Here is an 18603-nt window from a genome sequence, read left to right on the forward strand (position 1 = left end):
ACTGAAATGAGCTTCCTTTTTCTGGTGGTTGGGCTCAGTCTTAGTGGAAGGGTTGGAAGCATGTTATTATTTATACTGTCCCTAACTTGATTCAATAGGAATAAAGTTTTCCCTCTTTGTTTATAAGCACAATTGGTTGTCCAAGGGTTACTACTTAATGAGAAAAACTTAATTTTCCCATGTTTCTTAGCCTTAGGCGGGAGGTAAAATTGTGAATTACATACCGTATGTCTTTATTTTATCAGCTGACTACCAGCTCCCTTCATGCATGTTAAACACATTCGCTCCTGCATGACATGGCTGATTTAACCTCTTATCACATGTTTCTATTTCCGGGGTGGAATGACTCTACAACTTCAATGACTTTTAAAAGAAGAATTAAGTGGACATTTGAATTTATTTGAGGATTTTGTGTAATCTAGACATTCTCAAAAAGGTTTAAGTGTGTGATTAAATTTTATTTAGCAGGTTTCACTGTGACAATATTTTTATGCTGTCATTGAGCAATACTGGCTGGGTATTTGACCACTTTTCTTTTAGGAAATAGCAGGGTTCCTTTAAATTGTTATTTTAGTCCACATTATGATGTGACCAACACTATGCTTGACAGTTTGTACAGTGTCCTTCATTTCAAAAGCTTGGTTTTGAGTTTTGCAGATATAGTTCTCGTAATCTTGGCAAATAGCCCAAACTCTCAGTGAATGGCAGTGTAAAACAGCAACACTGGTGTTTCTGTAGTTTCCATTTCATTACAGGCTTCAGTCTGGGGGATGACACAGGATGAGGACATTTAGGTTAGATGGTTGAAAAACAATATAGTTGAATGTTCCATCAGGACATTGATCCAAAACACACACTGAATAGTTTTTAAATTGATGAACAATAAACAAAAATGTGCTGACCATTCCTAAAACCAGATTTATTAAAGAACCTCTACTGTTTCTACCAGAGTTATGCCAGAATCTTGTTGATGGCTACAAAAAACTTTTAGTCAAAGAAGTTGTACAAAATCCACAACAAATTCTAGTTTTAAAAATATGGAATTATTTTGTTGTGTAAATTGTTGCCATTGCAAAAAGAAACTCAAATAAATCACTAAAATACCAAACGTCAGATTAAAATTATGTTATTATTATTAGAACAATTTGACACAACCTTGGCTAGAAACATTAGCGTGTATGTAATTCAGCGCGGTACCATTTTGATAATCATAACCAATCCTTTCTCGTCTTGGTAAAAATGTTAGGCTCACTACATCTGTGTGTTGCTTTAATTACACCGGCTATACATTTGCACGTAGGCATATCAATCATTGACCGCAAGGGTGGACAGCGAGCTTCTTCTCAGCTTGTTTACCGTTAATAAGTAAAAGATGAACCTCTTGGATAATACCTGCGTACTTGGAGTCAATAAACTGTTAACAGGTTTGTGGTTTCTGTTTGGAGGATCACATTTTCTAAAGTTTCCCCTATCTTTTCATGTGAAGTCAGAAAGGGTAGTGGTTAGGAGGAATTATTTTCACCAGACGTGACTTCAGTGTTTGAAAGTATGATGATTATGTTGTTAACTTGGCACCTAATGGTTACTTATGTACAGCTGACTGTTTTTAAATGCATTATCGGAAAGATTGTGGATGTGTGGTATTTTCCTTCCTACTTATTATTTTGAGTTTTAATTTGTTTATTTTTGTAATACTAAAATAAGACTGCAGCAGTTCAAGCATTTAGGCATCTAAACATGACTTGTTGATGTTAAACTGAGCGTCACACAGCGGATTTAAGTGACTTTGAAGATAGCGTGGCTGTTGGTGCCAAATGGACCGGACAAAGTATTTTAGGATCGACTAGCTTTTTCACTCTCAAGCATTTCTTGGGTTCAGAGAGAGTATTTTGAAAAAGGAATATCATTCAGTGAGCAGTGGGTAAACTACACAAATAAATATATATCAGATATACTCTAATTGACGATGGAAATACCAGTTGCCCCCATATTTTATCCAAATTGCAAAATACTGAGGAACCCCCTTTAATAAAAGAGCCCAGACACTTGCTTTACTAAAGACTCATTTTATTCCAAGTACTGAATATTACAAAATTTTCCTGAATCCTGAAAGGCTATGCTAACAAAAGGATGTTACAATTACACACAGAGACCTCTAAACACAAATTAAATTAGTGTGTGTAAGAGTTTACTAATTAATTTATATAAATAGTAATGCAGTACATATTTACGATCATGTCTACATATTATTGTAAGGTTTTTCACATTGTACAGTTAGACGTGCTATCAGTCTTGATCTCAACAGGACAAGAGACAATGAAAAACAGTAGTTTAACACAAAAATAAAACACAGCAGTTTGAGCTTATTCACTAGTCGCAAAGTTTTTGATTAAAAAAACAAAACGATTAAAAAGATTTTACAAAATACACTGGAGACATCACCTGCTGCCACTGGATTCTTGAGTAAAAATTCAAAACATTTTAAAAGCACCAAACGATCTAATACTCAAAACCTTTTTTTATAGTTCCTGCTGACTGTTCAGAACAGGGTATGTGCACAAGCGTGTTCTACTGACCCGTTTTCTAAATGCAAGGTTCTCAGGACGAGCAAAGTCCTTGTTCTCTTCCGCTAGTCAGGAAGAGTTTAACCAGCCTTTAAGAAATGATTTATAGCAAAAGTGACAGTTGGCACGTAAGGAAATGGTGGCTAAATTTACAAGTCTGGACTCTGAAGGTGTGGAGTAAAGACTATATGGACTTTGTATGTTCTCTCTAAATTGCTTTTATTTTTCCACAAGTGTTGGTGGAAAACTCATAAATCAATAACGAAAGCCACTCATTCCTACCTGAACATATTTCTAACAATGACCAAGTTAGGTTAAACAAGCTTTCCTTCAGAAATTCAAGAGTGCTATATCTGTTTTAATACCTCTTAATGCTTTGATAAGATTCCTAAAGCAATTCCAAAATACGTCTAGTCAGACTTCATAAAAACGTTGAAGACATCTACACTTAACAATTAAAAATAATGCACAGGCACTCTCTTGGGTATAAAGCCATGGGTGTGTTTGGCTTGGCCTATAGTTGAGTTCCTTTCCCTTGTGCAGAAAGGAAGGAAGGAGAGACTCCATGGGAGAAAGCGACATAATATTCCAAAAGTGACTCAGTCCTTTGTGTAGGTAATAGATTAAAATCTGTAACAATGCAGAAAAAAGGGAGAGCAAAAGTCGAAACCTGGTGAACCAAAACACACTAACAGATTTAATTGCTACTAGTGAAATGATTTTAATCACTTTCCCTTCCAACCTTAAGTCACATTTTAGAAAAATAGAAATTTAATATTGAGGGAAATTTCTCAAACACAGTTTATTCATCAGCATATATATTTGCTGGCTTTTTACAAACCAGTTCTTTGGACCTTCAAATTTATCCCCAAAAAAGCATCATTCATCATTACTCCAGGGGATATGCACACATTCTTCATTCTTCTAAGTCTACTCTTCGTACCTTTTTGTTTTATGAACAAAGTTTCTCTGTTATTCTTTCAGCGCTATCCAAGGCACGAAAGGAAAATAACCATTTCCTCCTGTCAATCTACACCACAGAGTCCTCAGCCTTCTTTTCTTCTGCTGCTCTGTTTGCATGAAGAACAGCAGCATGAACTGTATAAAACAACAGGCTACTTATGTCTTTGTTATTCTTCCCAAAGAATTCTCCCTTCTGGAGAACATCGATGACTGAGGTGTTGCAGCATGCAAGAAGCACACTTACACCGATCTCTTCATATTCCTTAACCAACGTTTTGAAAGTGGCCATGCCTGTTGAGTCAATGAAAGGGATGGCTGAGCAGTCTAAAACTATAGTGTGGAACTCTAATTCTTTTTGGACAAGCTCCACAAAGACATCAAAGTTGGTTGTCTCCCCATTTGTCTTGGCTTGCTTTTTGGACTTGTCTTTTTCCTTCTTCTCTGCCTTTTTCCTCTTTGTCAGCTCCAAGAAAGGTTCGACTCCGACAGCTTTGTAGAGGGATTTGAGGAAAGAGTTCTTATTGGCAAAGTACAGAGGAGCCTGGAAACGGAAGATCTTAACCCGACTTGGGGCTGTTAGATTCTTGTACTCCTCCACATCCTCATACAGATCAATGTCGTCGACCCGGCCAAGGAGGGAGACCTGAAAACAAACATTAGATCGTGGCAGTTATGGTATCAATTTGTAAACGTGTCATCTTTAATGTTTAGTACAAGGTTTTCAAACTAGTCAATGTCCAACAACTTTAAGAAGCATTCCTTGTCCTACACATCTGAATCAAATAATCTGAACTACCTTTTTGGCAAACAGTCATGCTATTGACCCAATCAATTGATTCAGGTGCATTGAAACAGGAACATCTAAAAGTTCCTGGACACCGGCCCTTGAAAACTGGAGAACACGACCAATGTTCTAGGATATCTATCAACTTACTAACCTTTGGGTTCTGGGTTTTATAGATGATGCAGCTCATTGAAAAGACAATGCCAACAAGCAACCCCAGCTCCACGCTGATCAGAGCTGTGGCTGACATGGCAACCAGCCAAACAATGGTGTCCATTCGACTGGCTCGCCACTTGGCCGGTACATCCCTGAACTTCCTCAGTGCTCCCCGAAGGCTCACAATGATGATGCAAGCAAGGACACATTTCTGAAGTGCTTGAAAGTATGGAGCGAAGAAGAGGAGGACAAGAAGGACGACAAGGGCACTGATCAGACTCGAGACCTGAAAAAGTCAAAATATAGCAGCGTCAGATTCTAAGCCTGAGAACGCCATCGCAAGTAGAAAGTAAGGGGCTGGAAAGATGTTGTTGGTAATGTTTTGCTGTCATGAAATTAATTGCATCATGAGGAAAGAACAATATGTGGAAATATTGACATTACATCTCAAAACATCAGACAGATAATAAAACATTAAACAAGGGTCAAAGCAGTAGCTCTTCACAATGGACAATGTCATCATAAGGAAAGAGCAGTCCAATAGACTACATAGATACACTTAACCTTTTTACCAATATTTTTCCTTAAATTGTGGTCTAAATATGTTGTCAGAGCTGGTATTACTGATTCAGGAGCAATTTTCATCATTCAAAAACACTTCTGAATTTTAGGAGAAAAAAAAAAAATCTCTCAATCTGACATTTAGCAAATACAAAAAAATTTTTTCGAAATTCAAAATAGGCTAAAACTCAAAACATTTAGAGTGATTTAGTGCCAAGCAGCAGGGAAAACTTTGTATTTTTACTGGATGTATGGAAATATCTACTTTCAATTAAATATTTGATGTTCTTGATTTAAAATTTGGATCCAACCCATTTAATTTTTTTTCTCAGCATCCAGTTTGTGGTTTTATTGACTTAGAAGACTTAGTTTCTCGGTCTTGATCAAAATCCACGCTAGGTTTTTTTTTTTTTTTCATGGCCTGAAACTCACCTGAGTCTGGCAGCCAGTTGAATCCTTCACCATCGTTTTTGCCAGCGCAGCGCTTGTGGTGAAACAGTGAAAGAAGGAGGGGACGACATTACACAGTCCAATGGCCACCATCTCCTGGTTGGGACGAACTGAATATCCATGTTTCTTTGCAAACATCTCAGACAGTGAAACGGTGAAGGCAAAACTGCAAGAAATCCCATTAAACATGAAGGGTAAGATTATTTTCCCTCTCAGGCATTTGAGTAAAACTGCTCAGTAATTGTGAAAATGTATTTCAGCAAGTTATCCTAGAGTTGAAAGAAAAAAAGTCAAATAATAAGTTGCGGCTAAGAGTGGGGTTGGTGAAATCAGGCAAACCCAGAACCCAAATGGACTTCACTGACTCTTTGAAGAAATGCACCTGGCATTCACTGTATTTTAGATATTCCTGGTCACTTAATGACACTCCGGCAAAACCTTTTTGCTCAACTTTAGTTTTTGAATGAGAAACCAGCACAAATATTTGAGCTAATGTGACCACATTCTCTCAACACCTTATTATTGGTGGTTTAAACATTTAATCTAAGTTTGTCACTATAATATTAAAATAAGAAGATTGGCAATTTTGAATACATTCTGGATTTGTGTATTTCAGAAAAATGTACTTAAATCATTGAGTAGAACATTTGCTATATTTGGAAATTCATAAAACCGCTAGATTGGGTCTGTAATGACAAGACAAGAGACGTTTTAATGTCAAACATGCTTGTAGTTTGGTTACAAATTACCTAATGATTGCCAAAGGAATGGCATCCAGTGCCACTTGTGGCATAATACTGAATGCGGGGACCTGAGGTGGAGTAAATCCTGTGGGAATGTGACCGGAAACACTGGAGTGGTATCGGGTATTGAACTCCCCAAAGTGGCTAGCAAGCGTAGCTCCTGCTACGACAACCAGCTCTGTAGGTAAGGGGATCTTTAGGCGGTCCTTGTAGCGGTCCTGGATCTCTTTCCCAGCAACTGTAATAAAAATATTTAGTATTATACCATGTGAGAATAAAGTACAACAAGAACACTGAGATTTTGAGATGCAAGAACAGATGAATGACCTAAAATTGTGATGCAGATGGCACTTGTGATGAGATCACACAGGTTGGTCTTGTGAATGTTGGCGAAGATGTTAAACCAGGTAACGACTACTGTCCCGTAGCCCTGATGACGAGGAATCTTTAGACCCAACAGGTATTTTGCCTGCACAGTTAGGATGGTGACAGAAGCTCCCGTGGCAAACCCGTCGAGCATGGGGGCCGAGAGGTAGACGGAGACGAAGCCCAGCCGAAACACCGCCATCAAAATCTGATAGATTGGAGACAAAAACAGCAGACATTCTGAGCAGTCTTACATCCTTGAGGCTTACAAATAAAAAATTGCAGTTTTTACAAAATATGTGCTTAAAAACAAAATTGAAGCAGCATACAATTTATGTATGACTTTTGTGTATTTACCTATTCAAGGTTATTGATTCCACTGCTAAAACAGTCTCAGGAACTATTAAAGAATAAAGTGTCAAAACCTTACATTCAAGAACCAAATTAAGGTTTTGCTAACAAAATTCTTGCAGATATGTTGTTATATCACTGCCTCTACTTTGTCTTAAAACTGTCACCTTTCCCTGTTATTGGTATAATTCAGTTTTTTTCCCCTATTTTTTCAGAAATCTATGACTGAACTTATAATCATAGTTATTATAGCATAATTTAATCCTGGTAACAGTTGATTTTTTTCTTTGCAAAAGAAAACTGGATCTTATAATACATTTTCATTTTGAATGCGTGTAGCTAACTATGACTTTGGTATAAGACTATTTGAAATCACCTGCCTTCCTTTACCTGATAGACACCAGCCAGAAATGTAATAGCAGCTGCGACGGTAATGGCGTAGGAATCTTTCCCCAACTGCATACCCATCAGCTCCACGGTGAGCTCGGGTTTACGAGTGAAGTTCAAGTCCAGCGTGTCATTAAATAGTTCATGAGGAGATGGTGTGGAGTCCTCATTGAGATCAAAACCAGCCTGGAAAACCTCCCTAACCACCACCTACAGAGACAGCATCAACAGCCAATATTCAAAACGTGATAAAAGTGACAATGGTTGTAACTCTTCAGGAACAAATACATTTCTTTGAAACAGTGCTTTACCTGTCCCACCATGAGACTCATGAGGCTGAAGATCCCAACAGACACATGTCTGGACGTCCCCATGAGAAAGTAGATGATATTAGCGTAAAATGAGGTGTACAGACCATAAATGGGTGGGACTCCTGCTAACAGGCAGTATGCGATAGCCTGTGGAATCAGAATGATCCCAATAATGACCCCAGACATCACATCGCCCCAGATGTACTCTTTAAGCTTGTATTTTGGTAGCCAGCGCACCACGGGGAAAAACCCCATCAGAGTGGACCGGACCTTTGGGCCAGAGCAGGTCAAGCCATTTTTCAGCTTTGATTTGAGAACGGCAACTGCCGGCTGTTGCTGGCGAACCCGCCGCTCCAGGAGCCGGGGTGGTTGGGGGGCCAACGGGGTTTCCGTGTCTGGAGAAACCTCCTCCATGGTCTCGTTGAAGAAGAGGAGGCAGCACAAGGAGAGGAAGGAGAAGGTCCAGACGCTGTCAGCTGCGTTCCTAGATCAGAAACACAGGATTCTGATCTAAGAAGGATAGATTCTTACACCATTCATCTGTGTACAATATCTTTAAGGTCTGTCGCAAAAGTTTGGAAATATTTGTATTCTGCAAAACATATTCAGCTCCTGAAAAAATTAAGAGACGACTTAAGATCAGTTTCTCTGATTTAGCTTTTTATAGGTATTTGTTTGAGTAAATGTTTGAATAAAATGAGCATTAGACTACTGACATGTTTTCAAAATTGCAAGCAAAAATGCAGTATTTATTTGCAGAAAATGAGAAATGGTCATAATCACAAAAAAGATGCAGTGCTTTCAGACCTCAAATAATGCAAAGAAAACAAGTTCACATTCATTTAGGAACAACAATGCTAATATTTTGACTCAGAAAGAGTTCAAAAGTCAATATTTGGTGGAATGTCTCTGAGGTTTTCAATGGCGTTCAATGCAGTGGTCTAGTATACCCTCTTATTAGGTGCACCTGTTCAGTTACTTGTCAACACAAACATTAACTTGGCTAATCACTCAATTCATTTAGGCACTTATATTATAAAATCGAGCATCAGAATGGAGAAGAAAGAGGATTTAAACGTGATTGTTGGTTGGGAAACTGCAGATCTACTGGGAATTTCATGCACAGGCATTTCTTTCATCTATAGAGATCAGCCCATAATATCCAGGAGTTAAGTGAATTAATTTTTCTGGAGTTACAGCAGGCCACAGTCACATTTCATTTAGATAAATCTTTTATGGCAAATCATGCTGTAAACTTCTCAGAATGATCCGTCCAAGGGAAGATTCACTCCAAATTGCACATTAACTGTACAGTCTTATCCTTGGACGAAGACAATGGACCAACAGTGAATCAACAAATAATTAGATAGTTTCGTGAGAGCACAACGTAGCATCACTGATGTGCAGATTAACCTCTCCATGTTACTGAGCTAAATCCAGGTATTTTGGTTATGTCTTAATACTAAAAGCAAAACTAACCGCTGTTACTCATGCTTTAATGGTAATGAAAGAAGTTGCACTATCTAAGGTACAGATATGTGTTACCTTGTTTTGTCATCTTTACTATGTGCTGACGTGTGTTTGTCTGGGTTGTGTTAAAGGCAAGTATGCAACCACAATGAGAGAACTAAGAGTATTTCTATATAAGGACAATAAAACAACTCAAAAGTGCTGGCCAAGAAGCCAGAACTAAAATTGGACAGGAAAACAAACTAAAAAAGTTGTTATGGGTCTGACTGCACGTCAACAGAGAAATGCCGCATTAATTGCTGAATTGATAAACTTTAAAGTATTCGTATTGTTCTGGCAATCTTCTGAATTTTCATCCTGCCGCTAATGTGAAGTGAGCTTATTGGAATTTCATGTCAACATTCAGACGAACTACATCAAAACTTTGCTTTCAGTTTGCTAAATGTAGTGCCAGTCAAAAACAAAAATAAAATTCAATCAATAGCATAAAGTGTTATTGTAACATTGTTTATCATTAAGTAACTGCGGGTGCAGACTCACTATTGGTCCTTCATCATTTCAACAATGGTTGAAATGTTCTGTGTAACTCCTGTGTGTAGTATTTTGTTTTTAGAAATATTTCTTATGAAAAGGTAGCTACATAACCCACTGCTTTTTTATATAAATCCTGATTAAAAACAGTGTGTGTATCGCCTGTTTGCAGTAGTGTTTATAAGTACCACTTATAAAACACAGCTTTGTAAACCCTGCTTCACTGCAGCAGAGGTAATAAACACTGTTAGGGTGTTATTTCCAGCTGCTGTCTATGAATTCTGATTAAAAAAATTAATTTAAGTCTTGTTTATTAATACCAATCAGAGGGCTGAAATTCTGATTACCGTTGTGAGAATCATATAGCTACAGAGAAAAAAAAACAACAATTATCAAATATGGCACTGGCTTAGTAAAAAAAAAAAAACTGTGAGAAATATTTCTTAATTTTGATGCTTGTCTCAGAAATCCGAAGATTCGGGGTTATTTTGCAGAGAGTTATTTAACGATGAACGCTTTCTTGACTTTTACGATCCTGAAATGATAGTCTTTGTCAAAAGACTCGTTGGTCAAGTGATCTGCACATGCAGGACACTCATAAATAAAACTTGTGATTATTTGAAGGCTTTTCTAACGAGGCTACTGTCTGTTGAGTAGCAGCAGAAATCATGTGTCAGAAACCATAAAGCTCTCTAATTGACATGTAATCTGCCTCGGCCATCACAACACTGCTATGTGTTGTGATTTAGACTTCCGGAGGCAGCGCCGGCTCTCAGGAACAAATATGACGTGAAACCAGGATGACTGGGTTCCTTGTTTACTTTAAGATAAAAGAAAAAACCAAACTCTTTTTACAAAGTATTTTAATCAGGAATTGAATTTGTATTGTCTTATTTTTTAGGTTAAAATCATCATCTTTAGAAACGTTTTAACCTTGAATTAATAGAGAGCTCAGTTTGCGTCGCAATGTTCACTTTAAAGAAGCGGCTACAAAGATCAACCTCTGTTGAGATGGGTCCTATAAATCTCACCTGACGTTTTTAGATGACAGAAGACGAATAATGACCCTTTTCTATTTTTAAAACAAACTGGATTACTGTTGTGAGGTAGTTCGCTCTCACCGACAGCTTGGAAAAAAGTTTTTATTAACAGTTGATCCCTGCTGGAGTCCCACCAAGGGTCTTTGGGGACCAGACAAATAAAATGAACCAAAGTGTCAGCTCAGAACAACAGTGAAAGCGACTGATTAAAGGTCTTTCTGCCAGCCTTTTCTAATCACCGCTCTCCTTCTTTTATCACCTGACATAATAGCACCCTGCTCCTGCTTAGAGAATAAATCAAAGGGCCAATCCTGTCTTTTTTTATTAAGGGACGGAAACAATTCATTTAATCAGGTGTAAAGTCTACAAAGTTGAAATTAAAACATTTTATAAGAACACATGGTTAATTATATTTGAAAAAAACAAACAAATTTCCTTTAAATGAAGCCATGTGTGGCCTGTCTGTATCACAGTAATAGAAACATTTGGCTGCAGGTTAGTAGCTGTAATCTGGTCTTGATACTGACCTTGACGGCAGCATTGACACCCTTTAAAAGGAAGATTACTAAAGGTGCAATTAAGCCGCGTTTATTAAAGGTACAAGTCGAGGAATTGAGCGTTTTAGGGTGTCATTTTATTGATCTATACGCTCAAAGATACAGTTTATCACCACAATTTGAAATTATGAGATAAACAAGCGGCAACGCTTTGCCAAATACAAAACTGCTGAATTATGCTGAAGGTGTAACATATTATTTCAACAGCAGCGTCGAAGTAACAATTCCTTCTTTGAAGTCCTTTCTTTTAAATCATGGTGACCTTAATCTAAAATGAAATATACTTGAAAGACAAACTTCTTTTCTAAAGTTTTGAGTTTCTCAGACTATAAAGCCAAGAAGATGAAGTGAAAAAACCCCATTCATTACTGCATTAATATTTTAAAAAATCATTTAAAGTTTTTAATGCTACTTATTCAACCATACAATCTTGAAACAGTATAATAAAAAAAACATTAAGCAGGCAATAAAAACACTTGCAGGCATTAATTTATGTGAACAATCTCATCAGTAATGATGTACTTACTTGTAGAGTCACTGCTTTATGGATGACCAGAAGTTTTGCTGTCTTAATCTGAGTTGGCAGCTCCTTTTTAAACCTGTTTCTCTCTTTGTTTTGCTCCCTGCGTGACTTCTGCTTCGTCATCCGAGCATTCAGACTCAGCAGATGAGGGTACGATCTCTTTCAGAATTTATATCAAGATAAGAACGAGCCCTTTGCTCACCCTCGCCCTGCTTCCTATTGGCTTGATCCCATGGAGTGGGTGTGACCTCATGTTGTGTGTGGCTTTAGAGAAGAGGTTAAATATAGTCAATTTTTTACTGGACAGTGGTGTTTATCTTTCCTGTGGGATGTTTGGGTCGGCAATAGGGATTGCAGAAAGAAAATAAAACGGTGAACAACCTTATGTGTCAACATGTCACACTGTTTAAATACATCCTGTGGACAGAGTCGATTACATGGCAAACAAAAGATAAAACTAACCAGTGGAGAGATGGTGCTTTGATTTATGTAAATGGAAAAGGTGTGTAATGTTTTTATTTTAACCAAATAAAGTAAATGTGAGAAAAGGAGTGTTTGCGTAACACAAAATAAACATGTAATAGTTTATTCTAGTCATTAGGATGTGTAATTTCTGCTTCTGACTAGGAAAAAGAAATTGCGGGAACATTTTTATCACCTGATCCTTAATAATAACTTTGAATAATTTCTTCACTTTTTTTTATCTTACTTTAAATAAGGGATTTCCCCTTATTTAAAATAATGGAAAATGTTTCTTGTTACTCAAAGCTGCAAGATTCACACTAATTTGATTGGCTTGCAAACCCAATACATCAAAGGATAACTTAAGAGACATAAATATAAAGTCAGATATTGCCTACATCAGTTGTTGCAAACCAAAAATTGCAGAAAGCAGTTGCAGAATTTTAAACCATATCTGATATTTATTTAAAGTTGAAACCAGATGTTTATACTCAGCAGGACAGAAACACACACAACTCTTATTCCCATTAAAGTCCAATATGAGATTAAGCTAAACCTTCCTCGCCTGTTTTCAGTAATAATTTTGGAGACATGTCTTGCAGTCTGATGAAATTAAAATTAAAGAGTTGGGCCTAAAGAGTGTTGCAACATCTAGAAAAAAATGTTGATCTTTCTGCTGCAGGATGGACTGGTGAACTTCACAAAGTAGATGGCAGTACGAGAAAAGGACGTCAAGTAGAAAAGGTAACGAATCAGACGTGCATTCCTCCAAATCAGTTACAAACCCCCGGGGCCGAAGTGAGAAGGTGTGTGTGAACTTTTGCTCATCACTCTGGTATTTAATAAGTAGAAATATTTTAGATAAGCCCAACTGACCTAAGACAGGAAAAGTTTAGTCTGATTTAGAGCGAGAAGAATAAGATTGCGTCTTTTATGCAGTACGTGTAAAGATCTGATTTCAGTTGGGTCGGTCATTTATAAAATATTTGACTCAAGAATTCATTGAATGACAATTTCCAAAATGATTGGGTCGAAGTGATGATTAAACCTAAATCTATCTTAATGCGATTTTACTATGTTGTCTTAAAAACATGCTGAAAAATGAGTGCAGCAGCGGTGCTTGTGAAGGGGGTGTTTGCACGGAGCTGAGTATTACCACAGCCGGTTGAACCATTAACAGACCGAAGTGAAGGGAATCAGAGCGAGTTCTGAATGTCTGAGCCATCTGAAATCTGATGTTTTTGCTGTTACGCTGTCATACCACCTAAATGAGATGATGCCGTTTCAGAGCTTTAAAAAATGCCATGTCATGTAATGTCATTTCCACCTGGTGGCAAATTTAGTCACATACATGAAATCAAACGAGATAAGGTTCTTTGGATTTTGGTAGCAGAAATGTTTTGGTCACTTGAGAAGGTCAGTGAAGCAATCCTCTGCTGCTGAGATTTCAAATTAGGAGGAAGGAAATGAGGAGCCAAACAGAAAATGTCACTTAAAAAAAATTTAACATTGACCTAAAATTATGTGTAGCACAATTATTAACTATTCTGCTGCAAATGCATCCTTTATGCAAGCGTTTTTCCTCAAAATGACTTATTTTTCTATGTTATACTTAATCTTTTCACAAGGTTTATAGATGTTCTGGGTCTGTCATGCTCTCTTCTCTGCAACTCACTCCACAGGATTTCAATATGGAGAAAACTTTGGAAGAAGGTTGATTTTGTGTTTTTTGAATTTCTCCATATGCTTGAAGTTACTACCGTGTAAAAATATGCTCAGTTTTGTGGTGAATTCCATTAGTTTTGTACTTAAAATATGCTGGTATTATGCTATGTTTTCTAATAATGTTCCCAAATAGCAGAATCACTGATGATCCAATAGGTATATGAGGTGTTTTCATTTCATTCATTCATTAACCCAGTCTTACTTAAAATCGTAAAGTACAGACATTTACATTTGTTGGCAAGACAGAACTGAGTGTTTTTGGTTGGTTTGCAGATAGTGTGTTAAGGTCTGTATGAAGATTTGATGATCCCAAGTTGCCACTCTACTAGTTTTCTGGGAATTTTCTGACAGGAAGAGCAAACACAAGTGTTCCTTATTTGAATGGCCTGTTCTGTTGTCTTCCCCACTGTATTTAAACAAACAAATTACTTATTTAAAGTTTTATTTATTGAAAGTGAAGTAGAAACTTTAAATTGAAAGAAATGTATCTAAATAGAATAATAAAGGGAGATTTAGGTGTGGTTTCTTGTTTAAAAAACCCCCACTATATTTGTATAATGCAGTATTTTTTTTTCTGCAGGGCAACACAGGTATTCAAATAAAAAGTTTTAGAAAATATTTTTTATATGTTTTTTGTGCGAGGATATGCTGATGCAATAAAAATGTAATTGCTTTTAAGGGTTTACCAGAAAATGTAAATGTTGTTGGAATTGTAAAGACTATCTGTAGTCAGTTTGACTTTTTGCCTTCTATGCATTTTAGCTAATTATATTCTCTTTGTTCACAAGTAAGTTATTATGGCAAGACAGCTATGTTAAAAAGGTGATTTTATTCAGCAGTTTTATGTGCCATGAAAAATAAGTTGCTTCATGTTTGACTTTACACAATAAATTTACTCTGAATTGTCTGCATTTTTACAGATTTTTAGTTTATATATGTAGTAGTTTTTTTCTGAGTACTTTATCCTGCAAAAGAATGAATCTTCATATACTTCAATATATCAGTAAAATTATTATTTTTTTTAATTATTCGGTCTTACTTATAAATTTTATTCTGTAATTATATATTATATTATAATTTTTTTTATTTTCCCCAAAGCTTGTTTAAAGTAAAAAAAAAACTTATTTTTTGTTATTTTAACTTGATTTGAAAATGATTTACGGATCATAACATAACAATGTTAGTCTGGTCTAACGTTCTAAGTATGACACACTTTTTGTCACTGAACATCGGAAAGCAGAGAAATATGTTGACTTTCCTGCAGATCATACAGGAAGTATCGTGGACTTGGCATCCTGCTCTGCTTTAACTCATTTTTAATTGCACTAGATTAGTTTTCATTTAATGTCAACCTTCCACCATCTAAATCTAATCAGCCTTGCTTTATCTCATTTTGTTACATTTAGAACATTAATCTAGCTGAAGTTTCTGACAGGCTCAACAATTTTTTTGACAAAGGCAATATAGCACAAATGATATCTCCTGCCATCACTTTGAAGGACTACACAATATCCTGTTCAATTAGAGTTGGTTTAGCCCAACCTGCCCTCGGCACAAAACTGCTCAACCTTCATCACAAGACTAGGACAAAAACACCTTTTAATTCAAATATTCAAATTTGTTTACATCCCCCTGGGACCTTTCTTTATTAATTTGTAATGTTACAACAAAACCACTTAATGTGTTTTGTTGTACAAAAAAACCCAAAAACATTCTTAGCTGTAACAGCTGCAGATCTTTTGTGTCTGTATTTGCTTTGCAAATCTAGACACCGAAATCTTTGTCCATTCTTCTCAAAATAGTTCAACATGTCTTTAGGGCGTCTGTAAATTTTCTTTTAATTTTTTTCCCCAGATTTTGACAAAAGACAAAAAGAGATTTACTTCATTCAAAACCATTTCATTGTAGATCTCGTTTTACGTTTACGGTCGTCATCCTGCCGGCAGGTAAACCATTTACCCAGTCCCATGTGTTTTGCAGAATTCAACACGTTTAATTTATGTTTGCAAGTAAAACAAATATTCGGACACATAATTAAAACCACATTGAAGGTACGAGGTTGTGTTATTGCCTTTGGATCAGTCTGAGTTATGAATGTGAGTCATGTGTTTTGTTTATTGCTTTAAATTTAGTCAATACTCCTTTTGTTATTGTCACACTTTAGCTTAGAAATTCTACATATTTTAATATTCCTAATTTAATAAATAAAGTTAGTCATTAATAAATGTATGCATAGAAAAAGAAAAGAAATTGCACACAACCTCTAAATTATGTCCAAATAAAATGTTGTCCATAATCCACTTAACACCCTTTAATATTTGCTGATCAGGGTGAACAATCCGAAATTAAGGTTAATTTTTTGATAACAACAGACAATTAAAGTTAAAGGAATAGCAAAATTATATTTCAGTTTATTATTTTACTTAATTTCACATTTATTTGATGTAATAATGATTGCTTTCATTTGGATTTGCAGTTAATAAATGACATAAGTATTTATTCTTAGATGTGTGCCGTTGCCAAATGCCCTTTTTATCCTGCGGGGGAAATACTGACATATTGAAATGCATTTATTTTTTTTATCATTTTTATTTTTATTTTATTTGGCATGTTTGACCTCCAGAGTCTAATCACTGAATGCATAGAACAAATCATGTCAGAGAGTGAGTGAGGAGGAATAAATCCAGCTGAAATGGACTGGATGTGAGACAGTAAGGGTCTGTGTGTGGATCTGCATGTGGGTTTATCTATGAGTGTTGCACTCAATGCCATCATTGTCAGGGTGGAAGATGTGGCTGCTTATTTCCTCTAATGTACTCAGTTATTGGTGAGATTGCATCATAATTTTAAAGCATTGTTGAAACTTAAACTACAAAGTATCTGTGTCATTTCCTGCTCGGAAAAAAAAAGTAAAAAAAGGAATAAGAATCTAAAGATGTGAAGTGTTTCTGCCTGCCTTCCTTATCACCTTTTTGCCAGTCTCTCGGCAAGAGACCCCAAAACCCCCTCATCCTTTTCCATCTGAGAGGATTACCGCACTGTAGCTTTAAATCCACCGGCAGCATCCATCTGTCTGCAGGTCTGCTGCCCTTTCTACATGCGATTACATGACTTGTGTTGAAAAACAGCTCAAGGGAGGGTTGGACTCACCAAAGAAGCAGCAGCTTGAGTGCGTCCCGGAGGCGACATCAGCCATGCCTCCACGCGTGGTGCCTCCTCATCCACCATCAGTCTGGAGTTTGAGCCTATGCTGCTCCCCACTCTCCTGGCTGCTGGCGGTGTGTCTACTTGCTTCTTCCTGTTTCCTACTGCAAAGCATGACGGGAGCAGCAGTCGTTGTCTCGTTTCTGTATGTGGATCGGAGGGGGGCAGAGAGGACAGGGGATGCAAAGGGGAAGGAGGAGGGGCCAGTGCCTGTGGATGAGGGTTGCCATGGTGACTAAATTCCAGCAAGTCCTAGTGTATTTGTGCTGTGCAAATGACACGCAGTCTGCCTCTAAGAGTTTGATACCACATGAGTTCATAACAGTGGCAGCAACAAAAATCTGCTTTACCCTGGAAAAAACAGTAACTTTGCAAATGTTTTCAGTTTTCCCCTTTTTAGTCACATATTAATCTTCACATCATCAACAAAATAACAATTATACCTCAGACGAAGGCAATCTGTGGAACCAGCATTTATAATTGCTGATTTTATTTCTTAAAGTAATAAAACCAACCTGGCACTTTGAGAAAAAGTAATGACAGCCCTTGTTAAATAATGATTTACCACATTTGTGGGACAGTTTCACTCCTGCCAGACACACCTGACTAACAACAGGAAGTAGGTTAAAAAACTTTAAAAAGCAACACCTCAGGCCATGAAAAGAAATTCAAGAACATATGAAAAACAAATTAATTTTTGTTTATGCTTGTTTATGCTTTTTTATTAAAAGGCTTGTGAAATCATATGGGACTCTATCAGACTATGGAGACATCATCTACAACCTTTCATGAAGATGCAGGCCGACCAAAGTTCTCCCCAGAACCCGTCAACAACTCATCTACACATTCTTAAAAGAACCCAGAACAATACAGTATCTAAAGCATTTCAGACCTCACTTGCCGCAGTTACGGTCGTTATACATAAATAATAGCTATTAATAAGAAAGAGCAAAATGCATCTATTGCATCCAGCTGTTTGGAAGAAAACATAAATACCCATTTCTCATTTGCCAAAAAACCTTTGAGATATTATTCATCCTATTGCAGCTGGCCACAAACTAATGCACCATTTCAGAAAAAGAACATTACAGCAAGTTTGGAAGTGGTGTAATGGATCTGGCTGCCTTTCTTCAGGATTTGGATTTAAGATCAAGTGCAGTTGGGTTGTGCAGCAGGATTATGATTCAAGATATACTAGTGGCTCCACCTCTGAATGGCAATAAAAACAAGATGATATTGGAATGGTCTAGTTAAAGTCTTGGCTTTCAATACACAGACTTAGACTGCGCATTTAAATACTACTGAATCATTACAGTTGATAAAGATAGTATGTCCAGCCAGAATGAGTAATTTTGAAATTGAGCCACTTCAAAAGCAACTCTTCTTTGAAGATGTACCTGTTGTATACACACTTCCAGCTGTAAAGAAAATCTAATTTAATCAATCTATTACATT

General features: G+C 36.8%; 1 protein-coding gene across 2 annotated transcripts; it reads right to left on the reverse strand.

Moving 5' to 3' along the window:
- Nucleotides 1-2171: 2171 nt before the first annotated feature.
- Nucleotides 2172-17281, reverse strand: slc26a1 (solute carrier family 26 member 1). 2 transcript variants are annotated; one of them, XM_032569337.1, is made up of 8 exons: nt 17095-17281; nt 7637-8120; nt 7329-7535; nt 6549-6795; nt 6228-6459; nt 5461-5644; nt 4466-4753; nt 2172-4170 (listed from the first exon to the last, which is right to left on the reverse strand). In XM_032569337.1, exons 2-8 carry the CDS (start codon nt 8048-8050, stop codon nt 3595-3597), a joined length of 2148 nt encoding a protein of 715 aa, XP_032425228.1. In that variant the 5' UTR covers nt 8051-8120; nt 17095-17281; the 3' UTR covers nt 2172-3594. The 2 variants fall into 2 exon arrangements, with proteins under 2 accessions (XP_032425228.1, XP_032425227.1); XM_032569336.1 differs by lacking the exon at nt 17095-17281 and adding an exon at nt 11761-12663.
- Nucleotides 17282-18603: the final 1322 nt, after the last annotated feature.

The sequence above is a fragment of the Xiphophorus hellerii genome, chromosome 8 (genome assembly GCF_003331165.1).
Source record: "Xiphophorus hellerii strain 12219 chromosome 8, Xiphophorus_hellerii-4.1, whole genome shotgun sequence".
Taxonomy (NCBI): Eukaryota; Metazoa; Chordata; class Actinopteri; order Cyprinodontiformes; family Poeciliidae; genus Xiphophorus; species Xiphophorus hellerii.